The sequence below is a fragment of the Eublepharis macularius genome, chromosome 5, assembly GCF_028583425.1.
Source record: "Eublepharis macularius isolate TG4126 chromosome 5, MPM_Emac_v1.0, whole genome shotgun sequence".
Classification (NCBI taxonomy): Eukaryota; Metazoa; Chordata; class Lepidosauria; order Squamata; family Eublepharidae; genus Eublepharis; species Eublepharis macularius.
The window spans coordinates 112,100,612-112,118,283 of NC_072794.1; the positions used below are offsets into that span (position 1 = coordinate 112,100,612).

The window sequence follows — 17,672 nt, forward strand, 5'->3', positions numbered from 1 at the left end:
ACAATACAAGAACTCGTGGGCACTCAATGAAATTGCTGAGCAGTTGGGTTAGAATGGATAAAAGGAAGTACTTCTTCCCCTAAAGGGTGATTAACACATGGAATTCGCTGCCTCAGGAGGTGGTGGCAGCTTCAAGCATAGACAGCTTCAAGAGGGGATTGGATAAACATATGGAACACAGGTCCATCAGAGGCTATTAGCCACAAGGTATAGATGGAACCCTCTGTCTAGGGCAGTGATACTCTGTATTCTTGGTGTTTGGGGGGGCAATCAGTGGGAGGGCTTCTAGTGTCCCTTCCCCTCTGGCAGACCTCCTGATGATGCCTGGTTTTTTGGCCACTGTGTTACACAGTGTTGGACTGGATGGGCCATTGGCCTGATCCAACATGGCTGTTCTTATGGGGTGGCACAATGGGCCCTGGAGTGCTCCTATGCTCTGCAAGCGGCCTGAATTGGGCCTAATTCAGACCAAATTGGGCCCAATTCAGACCAAATTGGGCCACTGCTGTGCGCAGGAGCACACTGCGCAGCCCAGGAGCACACCCCAGGAGGCACATTCCCCTGCCTTTTCCACTGCCGGCCAGGTAAGTGGGGGCAGGGGGTGGAGGGTGGGAGTAGGGGATCCCCCACCCCAGCAGGGACTGGCAACTCTAGCCCTGATTCTTAGTGCTGGGAGAGAACATTTCCCAGTTTCTGAGGCCCAAATGCCCTGTGTTGCCATAATGCCTTATGGTGGTGACAGAGAAGGTGAGTATTGTAACTATTGCAACATGGCAAAACAGGGTGTGTTGGCCTCTGTAGTTGGAATATGTCCTGTCCCTTGCGTTTGGAGTGAGGACTGCTCCTTTTATGGGATAAAAGCATTTGTTAAAGGTTTCTGAGGCAATTGGCCTGATATTCACTTCGGTTCTGAAAGAGGGGGTGAGCATTATAATCATCAGAGTGCATCAAAACATATCCATCCACTTGTATTCTTTCCCCCTCTGAAAATGTAGGCCATTTTTGTTGGCTTCAGTTGCCCGTAAGTGACATCAACGTATAGCCATATCTGACTGATTGTGTGACACAGTAATGTTGTTGCGTTTATTATGTGATTCCTCTGATGAGCTGCACTAGTAGTGAAAGAGAAAAGTCCTAACATTTGCGGGGAAATGATACTGCAGCAACAGCAGATGTGCCTTGGATCAACATGGGGAGGATAACAATTCTTAAGTGTGATTTTGCTGCAATAATTTCATACTCTTAAGAGAAAACATATTTTATATAACCATAGTTAATATATGAAAATACATAGTGCTTGTATGTGTTCACCTTGATCACAAGTGCATCAGAAGTGTGAGGCATTTAGAAATGGCTTCTGAAATTTTGGGGGTCAGAATTATGAATTAACAGAACCATGTTTATTTAATTTATTTATACCCCACCTTTCTGCCCACAGTATCTTGCATCATTCTCCTTTCCTCCATTATTCTTCCCAGTTGCAAGTTTTTTATCAGTGGCAAGCGGTAAGGAAAAGAAGCAGTGAAAGACATTTTCAAGCATATTGGATAATAGCACTTTCAATGCACTTTAGCAATAATTTGCAACAGGATTTTTCTGTGAAAAGACTAATCTTGTTGCAAACAATTGCTGAAGTGCATTGAAAGTGGATTGTCCAATGTTTGTGAAAGCAGTTTACAATTTGTGCAGGGCTTCATGCCAACTACAGCTTTCCTGCTCCCTGGTGAATGCTTTCTCTAGACAAAGCTCCCTGTTTTTGCGGCATTCCTACCATGGCCCAGGCAATCATTGTGGAATTCTCCAGTTGTTGCTCTTGCAGGATGAGAGAGTCTTGGACAATTATTTGAGTTAATGTCAGGACAGACACTATCTCGCAGATGCCATGGGGAACTAGATCATCTGAGGCAAGGAGAAGCATGAGCCATGAAGCACTTTGTATTAAACACTGAGAAGGATTGCAGATCTCCTAATTGCTTCTCTGTATCTTGAAGTGAGATTGTGAGAGAATCTGCCTGAATGGTGATGGTTCTATGATAGAACACTTCTTTAGGCATTAATGTTTCTCATTTGAAAGACCATTAATTGAACTATCTCAATAAAGGAATGCATGGGAAGAATTTTAGAAGTGAACATTAATACGACCTGCATGAGTTATTTAACATTCACTCCAAGAAAAGGTTATGAACAGGAGGTGGTAGAAATCTCTTCCTGGTTCCTGTAAAATCCACATGGAATTTCATTTCAGTGTCTGTTCTTCCTTGGGGATTATTGCAAAAAGCACTTTCATGGATGAAAGTGTTACATTGGAGTGGACTAATTAGCTTGAAGAGCAGAATCTTGGGATCATGTTTTCATGCTGATACACCCTTAACGTGTTATTGTTCTTGCAAAGGGAGCAAGGAAGAGGAGACACATGGTCTTGAAGTCAAGTGGAGTATGTACCAGTCAGGGCTTTTCTTCTGGGGAAAGAAGTGGGGGAATCCTCACCTGGGGCAACTCCCGGGAGGAGGCAGTGCGTCTCTCAATACATGCAAGCGTGAGCTCCCAGGACTGCATGATGACATCACTTCTGGGAAATGATGTAATCACACAGGTGTAGCTGCCCCAGGAGCACTCCTGTGCTCCATGGGGGGGGGGAGGTCCAATTCGGCCCAGAACAGCCACTCCGCCATGGAGAGCACTCCCCCACACAGCAGTGGCTGGACCTGGGCCATTTCGGGCCCAAATTGGGCCAAAACAGGCCCCAAACAGCCCAGATCACTGTTGCCGCATGAGAGAGCACTCCCCCACAGGGCAGCAGCCCGAACCTGGCTGTTTAAGGACCAATCCAGGTCATTCAGGGCCCAAATTAAGCCAAAATGGGCCAGAAACAGCCCAGATCAGCCTGGAACGGAATGCTGCCACATGGGTGAGCGCTCATGGGGCAACTCCCAGGAGGAGGTGGTGCGCCTCTCAATACAAGCGAGCGCAATGTATCCAGTTAGCTTGGAAAGGGCTGCTGCCACATGGCAGAGCGCTCTCCCTCCGGGCAGTGGCCCGATCCTGGCCATTTTGAGCCCAATCCTGGCCATTTTGGGCCTGAAAAGGACCAGGATCGGGCTGCTGCTGGGCAAGGGAGTCTTCCTCCACCTGGCTTGGGCCTGATGCTGGTCTTTTCGGGCCCAAAAGGCACAATCCTGGCCTGAAATACAGGCTAATCCTGGCCATAATGTGCCCTTGGTAGCCAAAATGGCACTGACACGGCCTGGTTCAGGTTGCTGCCAGGCGGGGGAACCCTCCCCGGCCCGGCATCAGCTCAATCCTGGCCGTTTTGGCCTGTTCCAGCCCATTTTGGGCCATAAATGGGCTCAAAATGATCAAAACAGCCCAGATTGGGGCTGGAACAGCCTGGAATGGGCCGCTGCCGGGTGAGCCCAATCTGGGCTGTTTTGGTCCCGATCCGGGCTGTTTCGGCCATTTTGGGCCTATTTAGGGGCCCAAACGGCCCAGATCAGGGCTGAAATGGCTAGGATCAGGCCGGTGCCGGGCAGGGGAACCCTCCCTTGCCTGGCAGTGGTCCGATCCAGGCTGTTTGGGGCCCAATCTGGGCCCCAAGTAGCCAAAATAGGTCATTTTAACAATACCCATGTGACACCACGTGGTACCAGTACTCACGAACTCCTTGTTCATGTTAATGTTATCAGAATGCTAATGTTATCAGAATTAGGCATGCCTAATTTCTGGATATTTGCCTTCTGGAGAAGAAAAAATTAGAAAGTCCTCATACATGTTTATAGAATATGATTCATCTTGTAGGGGGAAGTGGGGAATGTCTCTTTTTATAAATAATCTTGAGATTTGTTTATAATAAACAGTTCCAGTGCAGAATGGCATGTAATAAGGCAATGCTTGGCTTTATTTACATAGACATGCCACTTAGTACAGGTCTTTCCCAAGTGTACGAAAACTCAGCCTCCCCTGTACTTTACCCTGTGCTTACTCTTCTCCACTGTGGTGACCTTATAATTTTTTTATGGATTTGTAGCAAAGAATCAGAATGATGTTCTTAGCCCCCAGATTAAAATTTATCAATCACATGTAAAGGGCAGGGATTGGTAGCAAAACTATGGTGTTTTCTTGAGAATCTGCCATCCAAAATGCAGAGCTTCCTCTGTGAAGCTTCCCACTCTGTCCCTGGCAATGCCTGCAAGTCCAGTATGATTTGTTTTCCATCTCTGGTTCCGGCCCAGCCAGAGAGTCTAGGCATAGAACAGATTGGCTTGGAGAATGCCATTGCTGGGAACAGGAAGCCATGGATTATTTTATTTCAGTCTCTTCTTTCTGTGGATCTGGTATCCACCTGCTGCCTTTCCCCCTAAAGCTAGGAAGATATTTCAGCTTGTGGTGGGCAATGTTTAGTCTTTTAGTCTTTTTTGTTTGTTTGTTTTTTCTACAAGAGCTCTGTTCTCCAGTCACTCTGATCTGCTAGCTTTTTGGAAAAAATTATTTTTCTTTTGGACATTTGTTCAAGCCAGCAGGGTCCAATAGCTCAAGAAGATTCTTCCTCCCCCCTTCATCCACAGGGGAAAGAGGAGAGAAGCAGTAGGGACTGGCAAATTTTCCTAAGCTTGGGCATCTTCCCACAGGGAACCCCTAGCAGCATCCCACATGTCAAAGAAGGCAGCAGCCATATATTAACTATACCTGGGGCACTTTTCTGACCTTCCCTGCTCAAATGAAGCATCCTGGGAGCTGGCACGTTGTGGCATTTCTGTGTCTTCAGAGGTAGTTGGAATTTTTAGTGACTGTTGCACTGGAAAAGCTTACTGTGTTAAAATGACAGATCTCAAGAAGACAGATCTTGATATCTCTAGAGCATACAGCTGCTGACGAACACTCAAGGTTTGTCCTCAGTTTCTCTCTACCGAAACTTTACTGTTTAATTTTGGGCAAGTCATCTGCTATCATGAAAGATATCACACATGCTGGTAATGCCTGGCCACCCATTAGGCTTAGCCCCCTTTGTGGTGTTAGTCTGAATTACTACAATATATTATACATAGGGCTGTCTTTGAAGAATCTTAGGAAGTGTCCAGTGAATGTGTTTCACATATACTTAAAGAACTTAATTGGTTCCATGCACAATTTGAAGCTGTGACAATGAAAACCCTTAATGTTCTGACATACGGGTATCTGAAGAATCAACTTCTCCCACACCAGTCTTCCCAGCATCTGTGAGCCGTACTAAACATTCAGCCATTGAAAAATGCTGTGAGGGCTCAGTCCTGATTGGGTCTGCAGCAGTGGGAACAGGGAAGCTTGTTTCCTCGCTGGCCTTTTCAAATGCCAGAAGAGCTCCCAGTTTCATCACTTAAAAATTGGCGGGGGGGGGGGCCTCCCCTGTTCCTGCTGCATCACGGCCTCATGACATTTTTAAATGGTTGATTTTTTCTTTAAAATGGTGTTGGCAGCCACAGCTGGAACCCATGACCCTGAGAACAACGTTAGAGAAGCCTCTTCTCCAAGTGCTCCCTACCACCATTAAAAATTAGGTGGGTAATCTTTTGGGTTGCAAGACCCTGACTATGAAACTCCCTCCTTGAGTGTGGTCCCCTGGCACTTTCTTGCTATCATTTAGTGGGTAGACTCTGAGCTTTTAGTGGTTTGCATAATTTATTTGCTTAATATTGCTGTTCTGCTGCTGTTTGGGTTTTTTTTCTTAGTTTTATAACTAATTGGTTTTCTTATTGATTATGAATTTTATAGGTTATGTAAAACTCTGCTTGGTGAAAGGGTGGGGCACCAAATCTGTTATACTTAAGGTGCCAATTGAAAATACATTTTCCAAAAGTTTCCCTGCTTGTGAACTCTACTCTTATGAAAATGTGGCTTTTAGAGGGCTATGTGTTGCTTTGATGCTGTTTTAATTAGTATTTATCTGTTAATGTTAATTTCTGGCTTTATCTTGCTGTATTATTGGTTTATTGTGTTTAGTGCTTTTGATTTTATTACAGTAGCATTTTTATTGTTCTATTCTTTTCATGAACAAATAACAACAGCAGCAGCAGCATTCGATTTACATAACGCCCTTCAGGATGACTTAACACCCACTCAGAGCAGTTTACAAAGTAACAACAATCACCCTGTGAGGTGGGTGGGGCTGAGAGAGCTCCTAGAAGCTGTGACTGACCCAAGATCACCCAGCTGGCTACAAGTGGAGGAGTGGGGAATCAAACCCTGTTCTCCAGATTAAGGTCCTGCACTCTTAACCACTACATCAAACTGGCTCTCTCATTCATATAATGTGCACAGGATAGAAATGGTTTTGTTTTTACAATAACCCTTAGAAATACTTTTGTAGAAATATGGATGAAATGAAATTAAGTGCTGCAATAACTAGTGTTGCTCTTGAACCAGAAGACCTGTGTTCAAATTCCTGCATGGTATAGAATATCCAACTAGGATCTGGGAGACCAAGGCTTGAATACTCACTGTGTTATGGAAGTTTGCTGGGTAACCTTGGGCCAGTCGCACTCTCTCAGCTTAACTGACCACCAGGGTTGTTTTTGTGGGGATAAAATGGAGAAGGGGTGGCCATTATAAGTGGATTGTGAGGCATAAGTAACTTAATAAATTAAAATAAATAAAATAAATTTCAGCTCAGCTGTGAAACTTGTTGGGCGGTCTTGGTCTAGTCACTGTCCCAACATTAGAATGCTGCCATGCTCCTTGCTTGGAGAAGGCGGATGGGGTACAAATGAAATACCTATATAAGGTGGCTTACTGAAAGTGGATGTGACTTTGTGCTGGGGGAAAAATGCATATCTCTCTCTCTCTCTCTCTCTCTCTCTCTCTCTCTCTCTCTCTCTCTCTCTCTCTCTCTCTCTCTCTCGCTCTCAGAATGAGAATTCCTGGCATGTTTTGTGTCCGTGATAGAATGCATAGCAGGAAATGCTGAAGAAAGTCAGTAGTGGTGGCTAGTATTTTCATGTGTGCAAAAAAAATCATTAGCTGGTTCCAGCTGCTGATCAGTTTAAAATTTCCACTGTGTCGCAGGAACACAGAGTTAACTTACACTGAGTCATACCATTGGCCTGTCAGGGTCAGATCATTGTCTGATCTGTCTGGCAGTAGCTCTCTAGAATCTCAGTAGTTCTCCATGGTCTTTCACATCATTTGCTATCTGGACCTTTTAACTGAAGATCCTATGGACTGAACCTGGGACCTTCTGTATGCAGGGCAGGTCCTCTACCACTGGGACAAGCCCCATCCTGATAAGCAGAAAGGTTAACTCACCTATTCGTGCTGCACAGTGTGGCTTAATCCTCCTCATTCCTGGAGGTGGGAACTTTCTGTTGCTATCTTCGTTGCTAAACAAAGTCTGACTGATTTAAAGGCAGCTCTGACCATACTTAATTTGCTGTCTCGTGTAAAAAAATAGTAGTCAGACTGAAGGCAGAAATAGGTAGAATTACTTGGCCAATATTTATTTGGGTTGGAGCAAAGAAGAGGTAAGAGTAGAGATGTGAAGGACCAGGGAGAAAAATCTTTTTCTGTTTTCCCCCCTGGAGTCCTCTCCCCTCCCTCAGTTTTTCTGATGAGAAAATTTTGAGTGAGAAAAAGCTTGCCTTACAAAGCATTTCAATCTTTGCAAATGTACAGCATGAAAAACTTTGAAGACTTCCTCAATTTTTCTAGAGGGAAAAATGGGAAATTTGGGGGAGCATTGGGGAAAACATATACTGTAAACATATACTGTATTTTCAATATTTGTTTTAATGTAAATAATTTTGGCAACAATTAATGTATTACATGTTTAATAATAATAAATTATTATAAAGATACCAGTGTTTTCAGTATTATAAAGTTTAACTTAATATCTAAACATGCTGGCTACCCTACCTATTGTGACTCTGTGAGAGAGTTTCTATCCAAATACCTTTTTGTTAACTACAGAATTTGTTTTCTACTTTTAACTTCCCCCCCCTAACTCTTATATGGCAAAAATTAAAGATACATGTGCTTTGGTGGCATGGGGTGTAGCAGTTAGCAGTTGTTCCTCAAGTATTTGGTATACTTCCCATTTTTCTTATAGAAAATGAAGATATTTATACTTTTAAATTCCATAAATATGCAAATTGTACAGTTAAACAAATAAACATAAATACTTTGTAAACTGCTCTGAGTGGGCGTTAAGTTGTCCTGAAGGATGGTATATAAATCAAATGTTGTTGTTGTTCCCTCAAATTTGTCTCCCTCTCTAAAAAGTCTATTTCTTTTCCGTGGTTTCAAAATTTCTGGAAATTTTATATCTCTAGATTTCCTTTAAGAATCCATCTCTTCCCACAGTCACTTTTCTACCTTATGTGAAAAGAAAAATTCTTACTTTCAGAGTGTGTTTGATCCTGAGACTGAAATTGGCTCACTGTAGCATAACTCTTTGTTGACCTGCCACCTCTCCCCCTCCCATATCACCTCAGAGATTGTTGAATATTTGAACAAAACCAGTTACACTTTGCATTCAGGGATTTATTGCCTATCCCATCCCATCTGCAGGCTGAGCTGCATCTCATATCCCAACATCAGGGCTACAGGAACGAGGGAGGGGGAAACACCTGTACATCTGGAATCCGGTGTCATTTGTGCAGTATCAGCTGATGTTCCTTTGTTGCTTCTGGGGGCTGCTCTGATAATAGGATCTCCTGTGCAAGAGAGTATGAAAGGACGTTAGTAGCAAGGAAACCTATGAGGAAAGGCTGTAGCTCAATGGTAGAGTATCTGCCTGGCATGCAGTACCTGCCAATGCCATCTCCAGACAAAAGGACCAGATAATGGGTGATGTGAAAGACCTTTCCCTGAGACACTGGAAAGCCACTCTCAGTCCAAGGAGACAATACAGACCATGATGGACCAATAGTCTAATTCAGTATAAGGTAATTTCATGCGTCTACATGCAACTGTTTTCTTCAAATAACTCCCATGTTGAAAATCCTAATGTGGAAACAATGAATACTTTGTTTACTCATGCACCAAACACAAGAATGTTGAGTCTCTCTTTGGACTCTTGTACATACCTTGCTCATAAGAAACACTTGGCCAGAGAAATTACTCAGAGGCACAATTTAGGGCAGAAGATGAGGAAGACAGGGACTTATGTCAGTATCAGCATCCTTGGAATGATGATGTCATGCCTAGTTTAATCATAGAATTTTGTGAGAATGCTGGTGCTTCACCTGACATGATGATGTCACTTTTGTCAGGATAATAATAGTAACAACAGCAACAGTGTGCTTATATACTGCCTTTCTGGACAGATTAGTGCTACACTCAAAGTGGTGAACAAAGTCAGTGTTATTATCCCCACAATACAGCTGGGGAGCAGGGGCAGAGAGGAGTGCCTTACCCAAGGAAACCTGTAGAGTTCATGGCAGTAGTGGGAGTCAAACTAGCAGAGTGCTGATTCTCAGCCAAGCCACTATGCTATAGTGTTGTAATTATGCTGGGCGATGTCTCCCTCTCGAATTTGGCCTGACTTTCTACCTGTCGCCCAGCTGAGGTGTGACAGGCAAAGGCAGAGAGGGCACCTAGTAACCCCTGACGATCTCCACGTGTAAAGTTTCCGTTAGAAGTCCTCTTCTTTAAAAAAAAAAAAGCCTTTTCAAATCTCCTGATTCTGTGACCAAAATGAATTATGTAACTTCAGTAGATTCGCATTTATCTACTTTGTATAATGTGCTTCTGGTTTAGTTGATTTAATCTTTGAAAAGTTTTCTTGGACATTTTTGGGCTCAGGGGATGGAACACTTGATGCTACAGAGTTTCTGAGGCTGTTGGATGTGGTCAGTCTGTTGGATGAGAGACTGGGGCAGGGGGAGAGAATATTTTAATATATTTTTAAAGACCATGTAGATTTCTCTAGGAATTGCTGGAAACTCATAAAGTTTTACCATAGAATTCTGCAATTCATAGAGCTACCCATTGTCCCTTCTGGGTTGTAAGTTGTAACCCAGAAATTATGTGCCAGTGACTAGGCCAGAGCCTTACTTTTGTTTAATCCCCCCTGCCAAAAAAACACACACACACATTCACACACTCTAGACCTTGGGCCAGTCACACACTGTCAACCTAACCTATCTCACTAGATTTTTCTGAGGATAAAATGGAGGAGTTAGGAATGGTGTAAGCCATGTTGTGTCCCCATTGGGGAAGCTGTGATCAGAGTGGTAATAGTTTTGTGACACTCTCTTTGTTTTCTCCTCTCCTTGCTTCCAGGCCTGTCTGGAAGTCCTGCAGATCTCGAGAAAAGAAGGCAAGCATTTGGCCAGAACTTCATCCCACCAAAAAAGGCTAAAACCTTTCTGCAGTTGGTTTGGGAAGCACTTCAGGATGTCACATTGATCATCTTGGAAATTGCAGCCATAATCTCCCTCGGTCTGTCTTTCTATCGCCCTCCTGGTGGTGACAATGAACGTGAGTAACTTGTGACTTCTGTGTGTACACAGCATGCTGGTGCAAGGGATCCTGATTCAGGAAGTTCTCTCCTTATTACAAGAATCCAATGCAGGATGGCAGTCAGTGCGTTCACTTTCCCTGTGTAGGTGTTAACAGCATCCTGCTTGCATGCTCTTCCCCTGCTACAATGTGTGGGACTCCAAATGCATGTTCAAAAAGAGTCCAGTAGCACCTTTAAGACTAACCCATTTTATTGTAGCATAAGCTTTCGAGAATCACAGTTCTCTTCGTCAGATGCATGGAGGGCCAAAAGAAACTGGTCAGATACAGAGGAGGAGAGGGGAGGGCGGAGTAGATGCAAACAACTCCTTCTGATATGGAGATGCAAACAGCTCCTTCTGATATGGAGATCAGTTTGCTTCTGTAAAGGTTCAGAGAAGTTAGCCGTGTTAGTCTGTAGTAGCAAAATCAAAAAGAGTCCAGTAGCACCTCCAAGACCAACCAATTCCACTGCAGCACAAGCCTTCGAGAATCACAGCTCTCCCCGCCAGATGCTTCTGACGAAGAGAACTGTGATCCTCGAAAGCCCACGCCAGGTGCCACTGGACTCCCCCTGATCCTGTAAAGGAAATCAGTTACCTGTGATAATGAGATAACCATTCATAGTCCCTATTCAGTCCCAGCTTGATAGCGTCAAATTTACATATGAATTCCAATTCAGCAGCTTCCCATTGGATTTTGTTTTTGAAAGGTTTCTGTTGAACTACAGTGACCTTTAAGTCTTTGGTGGAATGTCCTGGTAGATTGAAGTGTTCTCCCACTGGTTTTTGGACGTTTCCATTTCTAATGTCAGATTTGTGTCCATTTATTCTTTTGCATAGAGGTTGGCTGGTTTGTCCAATGTACAGAGCAGAAGGACATTGTTGGCACATGAGGGCATATATCACATTGGAGGAAGAGCAGCTGTAAGAGCCAGAGACAGTGTAGTTGATGCCATTGGGTCCTGCAATTGTATTCCCTGGGTAGATATAGGGGCAGAGCTGGCATCTGGGTCTGTTGCAGGGCCTGGTACCTGCGCTGGTGACTCTGCTGGCCGATTCATGGTTGTGAGTGAGAAGTCGTTTAAGGTTGGGGGGCTGTCTGTAGGCAAGGAACAGGTCATGAAGTGGGGGAAACAAAACATTCCTCTCCTGGTGCTTCCAGCTAGGGCCCTCTCCAAGTGGAGAATTCCTCTGCCTTACCGTATATTGAGCAATTGCTTACAATTGAATGGCTCAATCAATACAGCGATCCTGTTACAAGGCACAGTATTTTTGTGCTCTTGAGAATAATAATAATAACTGCGATTATATACCGCTCTTCTAGACAGATTAGTGCCTCACCCAGAGTGGTTAACAGTTTAGTGTTATTACTATCCCCACAATACAGCTGGGGAGCTGGGGCTGAGTGGAGTGGTATACCCAAGGCCACCTACTGAGCTCATGACAGTAGTGAGATTCAAACCAGTAGAGTGCTGATTCACAGCCGAACCACTTAACCATACTGTTTTGGCTTTTGTCTTCGCCAAATCCCTCAGTAAATGTAAATCTGTGCTGTCCATTAATCTACACTGTTTTTCAACTCTGGCTGTAAACATAATTTTATATTTTCCTTCCTTTGTTCCCTTATGTGATTAAATATAAATATTTCCCCAATGAGTTCCCTAGTTGGCTGTGTTTTCCTGCCCGCTTCCTCATTCACCCTCATAGTTTGGCACACTAGGCGTCCCCTTCTTCAACTTAATGCAACAATTCTGAGAGTGTAATGAAACATTAAGCTTGATCTCAAAGTTGTTTCAGCTAAAGGTACTGCTCCTGGGTCGCTTCCACAGGTCCTTAATGAGACAGCCTGCTAACAGAATTTTGGTGGGTTATCTCACTCATTACACACATCATCGTTTCTCATGCGCGAGCAGGTCGTCATGATCCCGGGTTTTGAGCATTTTTTGTGAAACTTGTTTTGTTCCGTTTTCATTTTTGATGCTGTTTTTTTCGCATGATTATCTAACATATCAATGCATCTGGAGGCTTTTTTGCGCTTTGAAGTGCCCTCCCACAAATCTCCAACCCCTCCTCTTGCCATTACCCCTCCCACACAAGAGTCTGGCTCGCATGTGTGATCATATAAATCCTCCCTTTTTTTTCCATTTTTTAAAATGGTCCTTGTGCTATTATGATGCAGTGCTTGTTACACTGGATCATTCAGCAATCAGTTTAGGAACAACATTGGGAACAGAATGCCATTTCTGATTTTATTTCAAATTAGCATTAAAGCCTGTTGTTTTAGAAAATATAACAGCTCCTAGCAGCACTAGCAGCACCGCGCCTCTCCCTGCGGCATCAGTTAAGAGGGCTCCCTCCTCCTCTGATCCCTCAGCCACCGCTTGGCTTGTGCCCGGCCCTCCCAAGACCCCATGGAAGCAGCAGGGAGCACCATCCCCGCTGCTGTTGGACGTTGGGAGGGCCTCGCCACCACACTGAGCCTTCCCACAGCCTGTGCTGACCTCTTCCAGGCCTCTGAAGGCTCCAAGGAGACAGCGGAGAGGCAAACTGTTTTACCTCTCTGTCACTTCTTATCCCTGCGTACTGCGCCTCCATGGGGATAAGGAGTGAGTGCTAGGGAACATGGTTTGCCTTTTATATAGTAGGCTATGAAATCGTGTGATTGTGCTACTCTACTGTTCGCATACTTATTAAACACTTTTGCATTTAAAACTTTGGGAAATCAACAGTAGAGAACAGAGTACTATGCATGCCCAGTTTATCCAGAAACTGAAAGACAGGACAACGATATAGCACAATCCCACATGTGCACAAAAAAAAAAAAAGGAAAGTTGGGTGGGACTGCACCGCCATTTGTGACGAGGTGCAGAAAGAATGCGCTTTCTGTTTGGGGACCTTTTTCCTTCCGCTACAAACACACACAAGAAACGCATGAGGCGCTGCATATGGAAGGTGAGTTATGAAAGCGGGTTGGGAAGACTCGGCTTCGGGACAGAGAAAGCTCGAAAAAAAGGAACACGTGGGAGTGACCCTGGTGAGTTCAACATGCTCTGAAAAGTCAACTTATTTCCTTTCTCCAGTTCAGGTCCAGTAGTTGAATAATTCCATTTTGCAAATATAAAAATAATGCGATATTGTTTCCAGCAGTTTCAGGATTAATTTTTATTTCATGCCCTATAATGTTGTATACCAGTCCTAGTAAAGAAATTAGGCTGAGGTTCAGTCATGATACAAGTGATTTCTACTTAAATGGTATTGAATTATTACCTGAACATTATATGAAGCCATCAAAGAGAAGAAGGATGACTGACTGCAGGTTATTGATTGTGTACTTCTATTAATCTCTTGATCAAATCCTTGTATGAGCTGCATAGGGATTAAATGTACTTGAGGTGCACAGAAAGAAAGTGCAGCTAAACTACCATCCCACCAGGTTCTTTCATAAAATAAAAGAGATATCAGTAGTTCCTGTCTCGGTTGTCTATACTGCTTCTGTAAGATGACAGTTCAAATTGAACCATATATCTGACAGTAAGGAAGCTTGGATGGTTGCTGGGCTTGAATAAGAAAGGAGTGTTTGCAGTGCTGTTCCCAGGTAGATACTATTTTAGGAGCTCTGAGGCTGTTGTGTTTCACTGTATTTTTTAGAATATTGGTTTACCAGTCCACTTAACCAGGGACTACAGGCTGAATAATTACATATATCCCACCTTTATTCCACCATAATAATCAAGGACGTATACACAGAGAGTCACTGCAATTTACTTGTAATGTGTGATATGAGGACCTGAAATGAAGCTCATTGGGTAGGTGACCATGGGTCAGTCACTCTCATAAGACTGTTGTGGAGATAAAATGAATGAGATTTGCCATGTATGCTACCCTAATGCTCTTCTAGGAAAGTGGGATAAAAATGGATGGATAAATTTTCAGGAAGTCTCCAATCCAAGCTTTGGCCAGTCACATGCCAGATCAGTTTCTGCATATGTTGTGTGTCATGTGTAGGGTTGCCAGGCCCCCTCAATCTCCCGGCATGGGACAGGGGCCTGGCACTTACCTTTGTGGAGAAGGGGTGTGTGTGTGCCCCCACAGCTGCGATGACATCACTTTGGGGGTGATGTCATCACACGGCCAGGCGCTGCAGAACATGCCCGAAATGGGCTGTTCTGCTGCGGATCGGGCCCAGTTTTGAGGCACTGCAGAGCGCAGGAGCATTCCTGCACTCTGCAGCGGTCCTGATCCAGGCCAAAACGGGCCGATCCTGGCGGCTGCGGCGCACGGGAGCATGCCACACCACGGGGGAGCGCACAAGGAAGGTGCGCCCCTCCCCCCCTGGCTGCTCAGGTAAGTGGAGACACAGAGCATGGGCGGGAGATCCCCTGCCCCCACCGGGGGTCAGGGATCCCTAGTCATGTGACTTCAAACCATATCTTGGGCTGGCTCACTAATTATTGTCTCCTGGAAATTATATCCACAATCCATGTCTCTGTGGAAGGCAGGGTATAGAACAGGGCTTTGCTTCTGCTTTGCTTCAGAGTGCACATGCTATACTTTTCTGTAGAAGTGACCATTTTGGGTCTGAATCTGTCTGAGTATCTCTTCAGGTGCCGAACCCAGTTTCCCTCTTTTCAGAAGAGGAAAAGGAAACAGGCTCTGAGCGTCTTGACATTTGGTAACTGAGAATAGAATAGCAAGAAACTTAAAGGGGGAAAGTTGTGCAGGATATCTTTGAGCAAGTGACATCTAAGAGTTTTGCCCTGTGCAAAAGTCCTGTCCCTGGCTAAACAAGCTGTCCAATATTATGGTGCATTCTGTACCAGTTGTCTTTTCCAAGGAATATGTCCCATGACCAATTTGGACATGGAAGAAAGCAAACCATGTGCTAAGGCGGCTAAGCAATCTTCAAACTTCAGAGAATGGGAAGAAGAGAACTCAAAGAAGGCCATGATATAATATTGTTGTTGCTCACTCACCAAATGTTAATAAAAGCATAGGCAGAAACCTTGACGATCCTTCTTTGATATATTTAAGAGTAATGTGGTCTGTGTTTATGATCTATGATATTCTGCCGGGCTGGAGTTTTAATTCTGGATTGTAAGTAAGATCTTTTTAGTGTTCTGTTTTTATTATTTTTACAAGCAGGGGACCTGTAAGGCATCACATTTTCTCCTCCCCCATTATTCCCTCTCCTGGCAGTCTCCATAGTCTCTCTCTTTTCTGTTTCCTTCTCTATTTCCCACCCACCAGTCAACCTACCTGTATCTGCCCCCATGTCTTTACCCACTTCTCTCCTATTGGCAGCTTCTCCTTGGAAAACTATAGCTGGGTTGCACAGTGTTGGTTATGTGGCTGGGCATAGCTGCGCAGAGGGAAACTGGCAAGGACTTGCGGGGGGACGGGGGACGACGACCTCATTTTCCTTCTGCATCATCTTCCATACACTGTTCCCTCTTTCTTTCTTCTTGACAGGCCTGTAACTTCACTTTCCCCTGCTTCCATGTGTTTTCCCACCCACAAACAACCTATCTTTCATCTCCCCTCCCCCATCTTAAGCTATATTTATTATTTCATTTATGCCCCAGATTTCTCCACCATGGGGATCCAAAGTAGCTTACATTTTATGCTCACAACAATCCTGGCCCAAGGTCACCCAGTGAGCTTCCACAGCAGTGTGGTGTTTTGGACCTTGAGGTTTCCCTAAAACCTAGTCTGATACTCTAACCATTACACTATACTGGCTTTTATAAGATGGTTGCTGTTAAACAGTTTCAACAACAAATAACAGTGGTATCAGGGTTCCAGTTTCAAGCAGCCAGACTCCTGGGTTAGTCTTGCAGGGTGGGTGGTAGCAGTTCACCTGGTAGTTGCTTTCAGGCCTGGCCCTAACAGGTCCCCCTTCAAAGCCAAAAGAGGTCTAGAAAGAGTCCTGGCCTCTCTCCTTGACTTTTTGTGACAAACCAAGGTTTGAAAGCTGACAGTGCTATTGCAGTTGTCTTGCAGTGGCTGAGAGCATTCATTTCTTAAAGCTACAGGTGCTGCTTCTATTATTTGAGGGCTTTTTAACCCTCCTCCCTCTTTTTTTTAAGATTTCACATTTTTATGCAAATCTGTGGCTTTTTCAGGGTTGTGGAAAGATTTGTTTGGTCTGTTCATGATTCTGTTCTATGGATTTGTATCCACAGATTTGGCCATGTTGAGAATTAGATATATTAATTTTGTAAGCCACCTTGGGCAACTTCCTGGAGAGAGAGCATAAAATTTTTCTAAATAAATAAAATATCATGAGTGAAGCTGTCAGCAAAAAACATTTTAAGAGCTACGAGGAGTTATAAATACACTGAGATGATGCTATTAATGTGATAGTGTGTGCTTAGAAATCTGATGCGGCTGTATATGTTTATGTTTACAACTGCTTCTAAATTATGCCACAGTGTCCTGTGGTAAGGAACTTTCTGAGCCTTGGCCTACTGTTTTTTTTGTTTTGTGTTGTTTCTGTGATTATAGCACTTCTTGTAATTTCTAGTATCAGATGATATTTAAAGCAGTATCAGTGAAAAACTTGACATGCCTTGCTTAGAGTGGCTGTTTCCTGATGACTGATCAGTGAGAACTGCCAAGGCGGGTAAGACCGATCATTAATTCAGCCCAGAATTCTCTGTCTGAGAGTGACTCGATGAGAGCTACAATGTAGTCAAAGTTTAAACACCGCCCCTCCACCCCCACAACATATGAAATTGTAAGCTCTGACTGTAACAGGTAAGGGTAGCTAATATTTATATTATTCAAGCTAATATTTATATTATTCAAGCTTTTCTATCAGTTATGCTACTGACCTTCACAGATCCCATGACAATGAGGTTCCTAGCTGAATGAGTCTTTTTGTTCCCTTTTGTAAAATATATATATATATTCCATTATCTCTTTTTTCCCCTATGAACAACACATGGAATCAAGTGTCCAGACGTGATTTTTCTGTATCGACATTGTTATCTTGTATTATTTCTTTTGTTCTTCCCAAATGGTTCCTAACCTTTCTGCTTGCCTTTTTGACTGCTTTAATACATTTAAGTTGCTGCGTGAATCACCTATGCACAATGAGTCTAAATTCAGGTTCCTGGGAGGCAATTTAAAACCGAATATTCTTCACTTGCATTAAATAGTTGTTTCCAGTGCACATTAACTTTGTACTTATGGCATTGA

General features: G+C 43.8%; 1 protein-coding gene across 2 annotated transcripts in view; it reads left to right on the plus strand.

Annotated features, from left to right (window-relative positions):
• Positions 1–17,672, plus strand: part of ATP2B4 (ATPase plasma membrane Ca2+ transporting 4) — a 187,726-nt gene that overhangs the window by 100,053 nt on the left and 70,001 nt on the right. For both annotated transcript variants that reach the window (XM_054980106.1, XM_054980107.1), the window contains exon 3: positions 10,252–10,449. In XM_054980106.1, the coding sequence (XP_054836081.1) occupies positions 10,252–10,449 (198 nt within the window). The remainder of the gene's footprint in view (positions 1–10,251; positions 10,450–17,672) is intronic.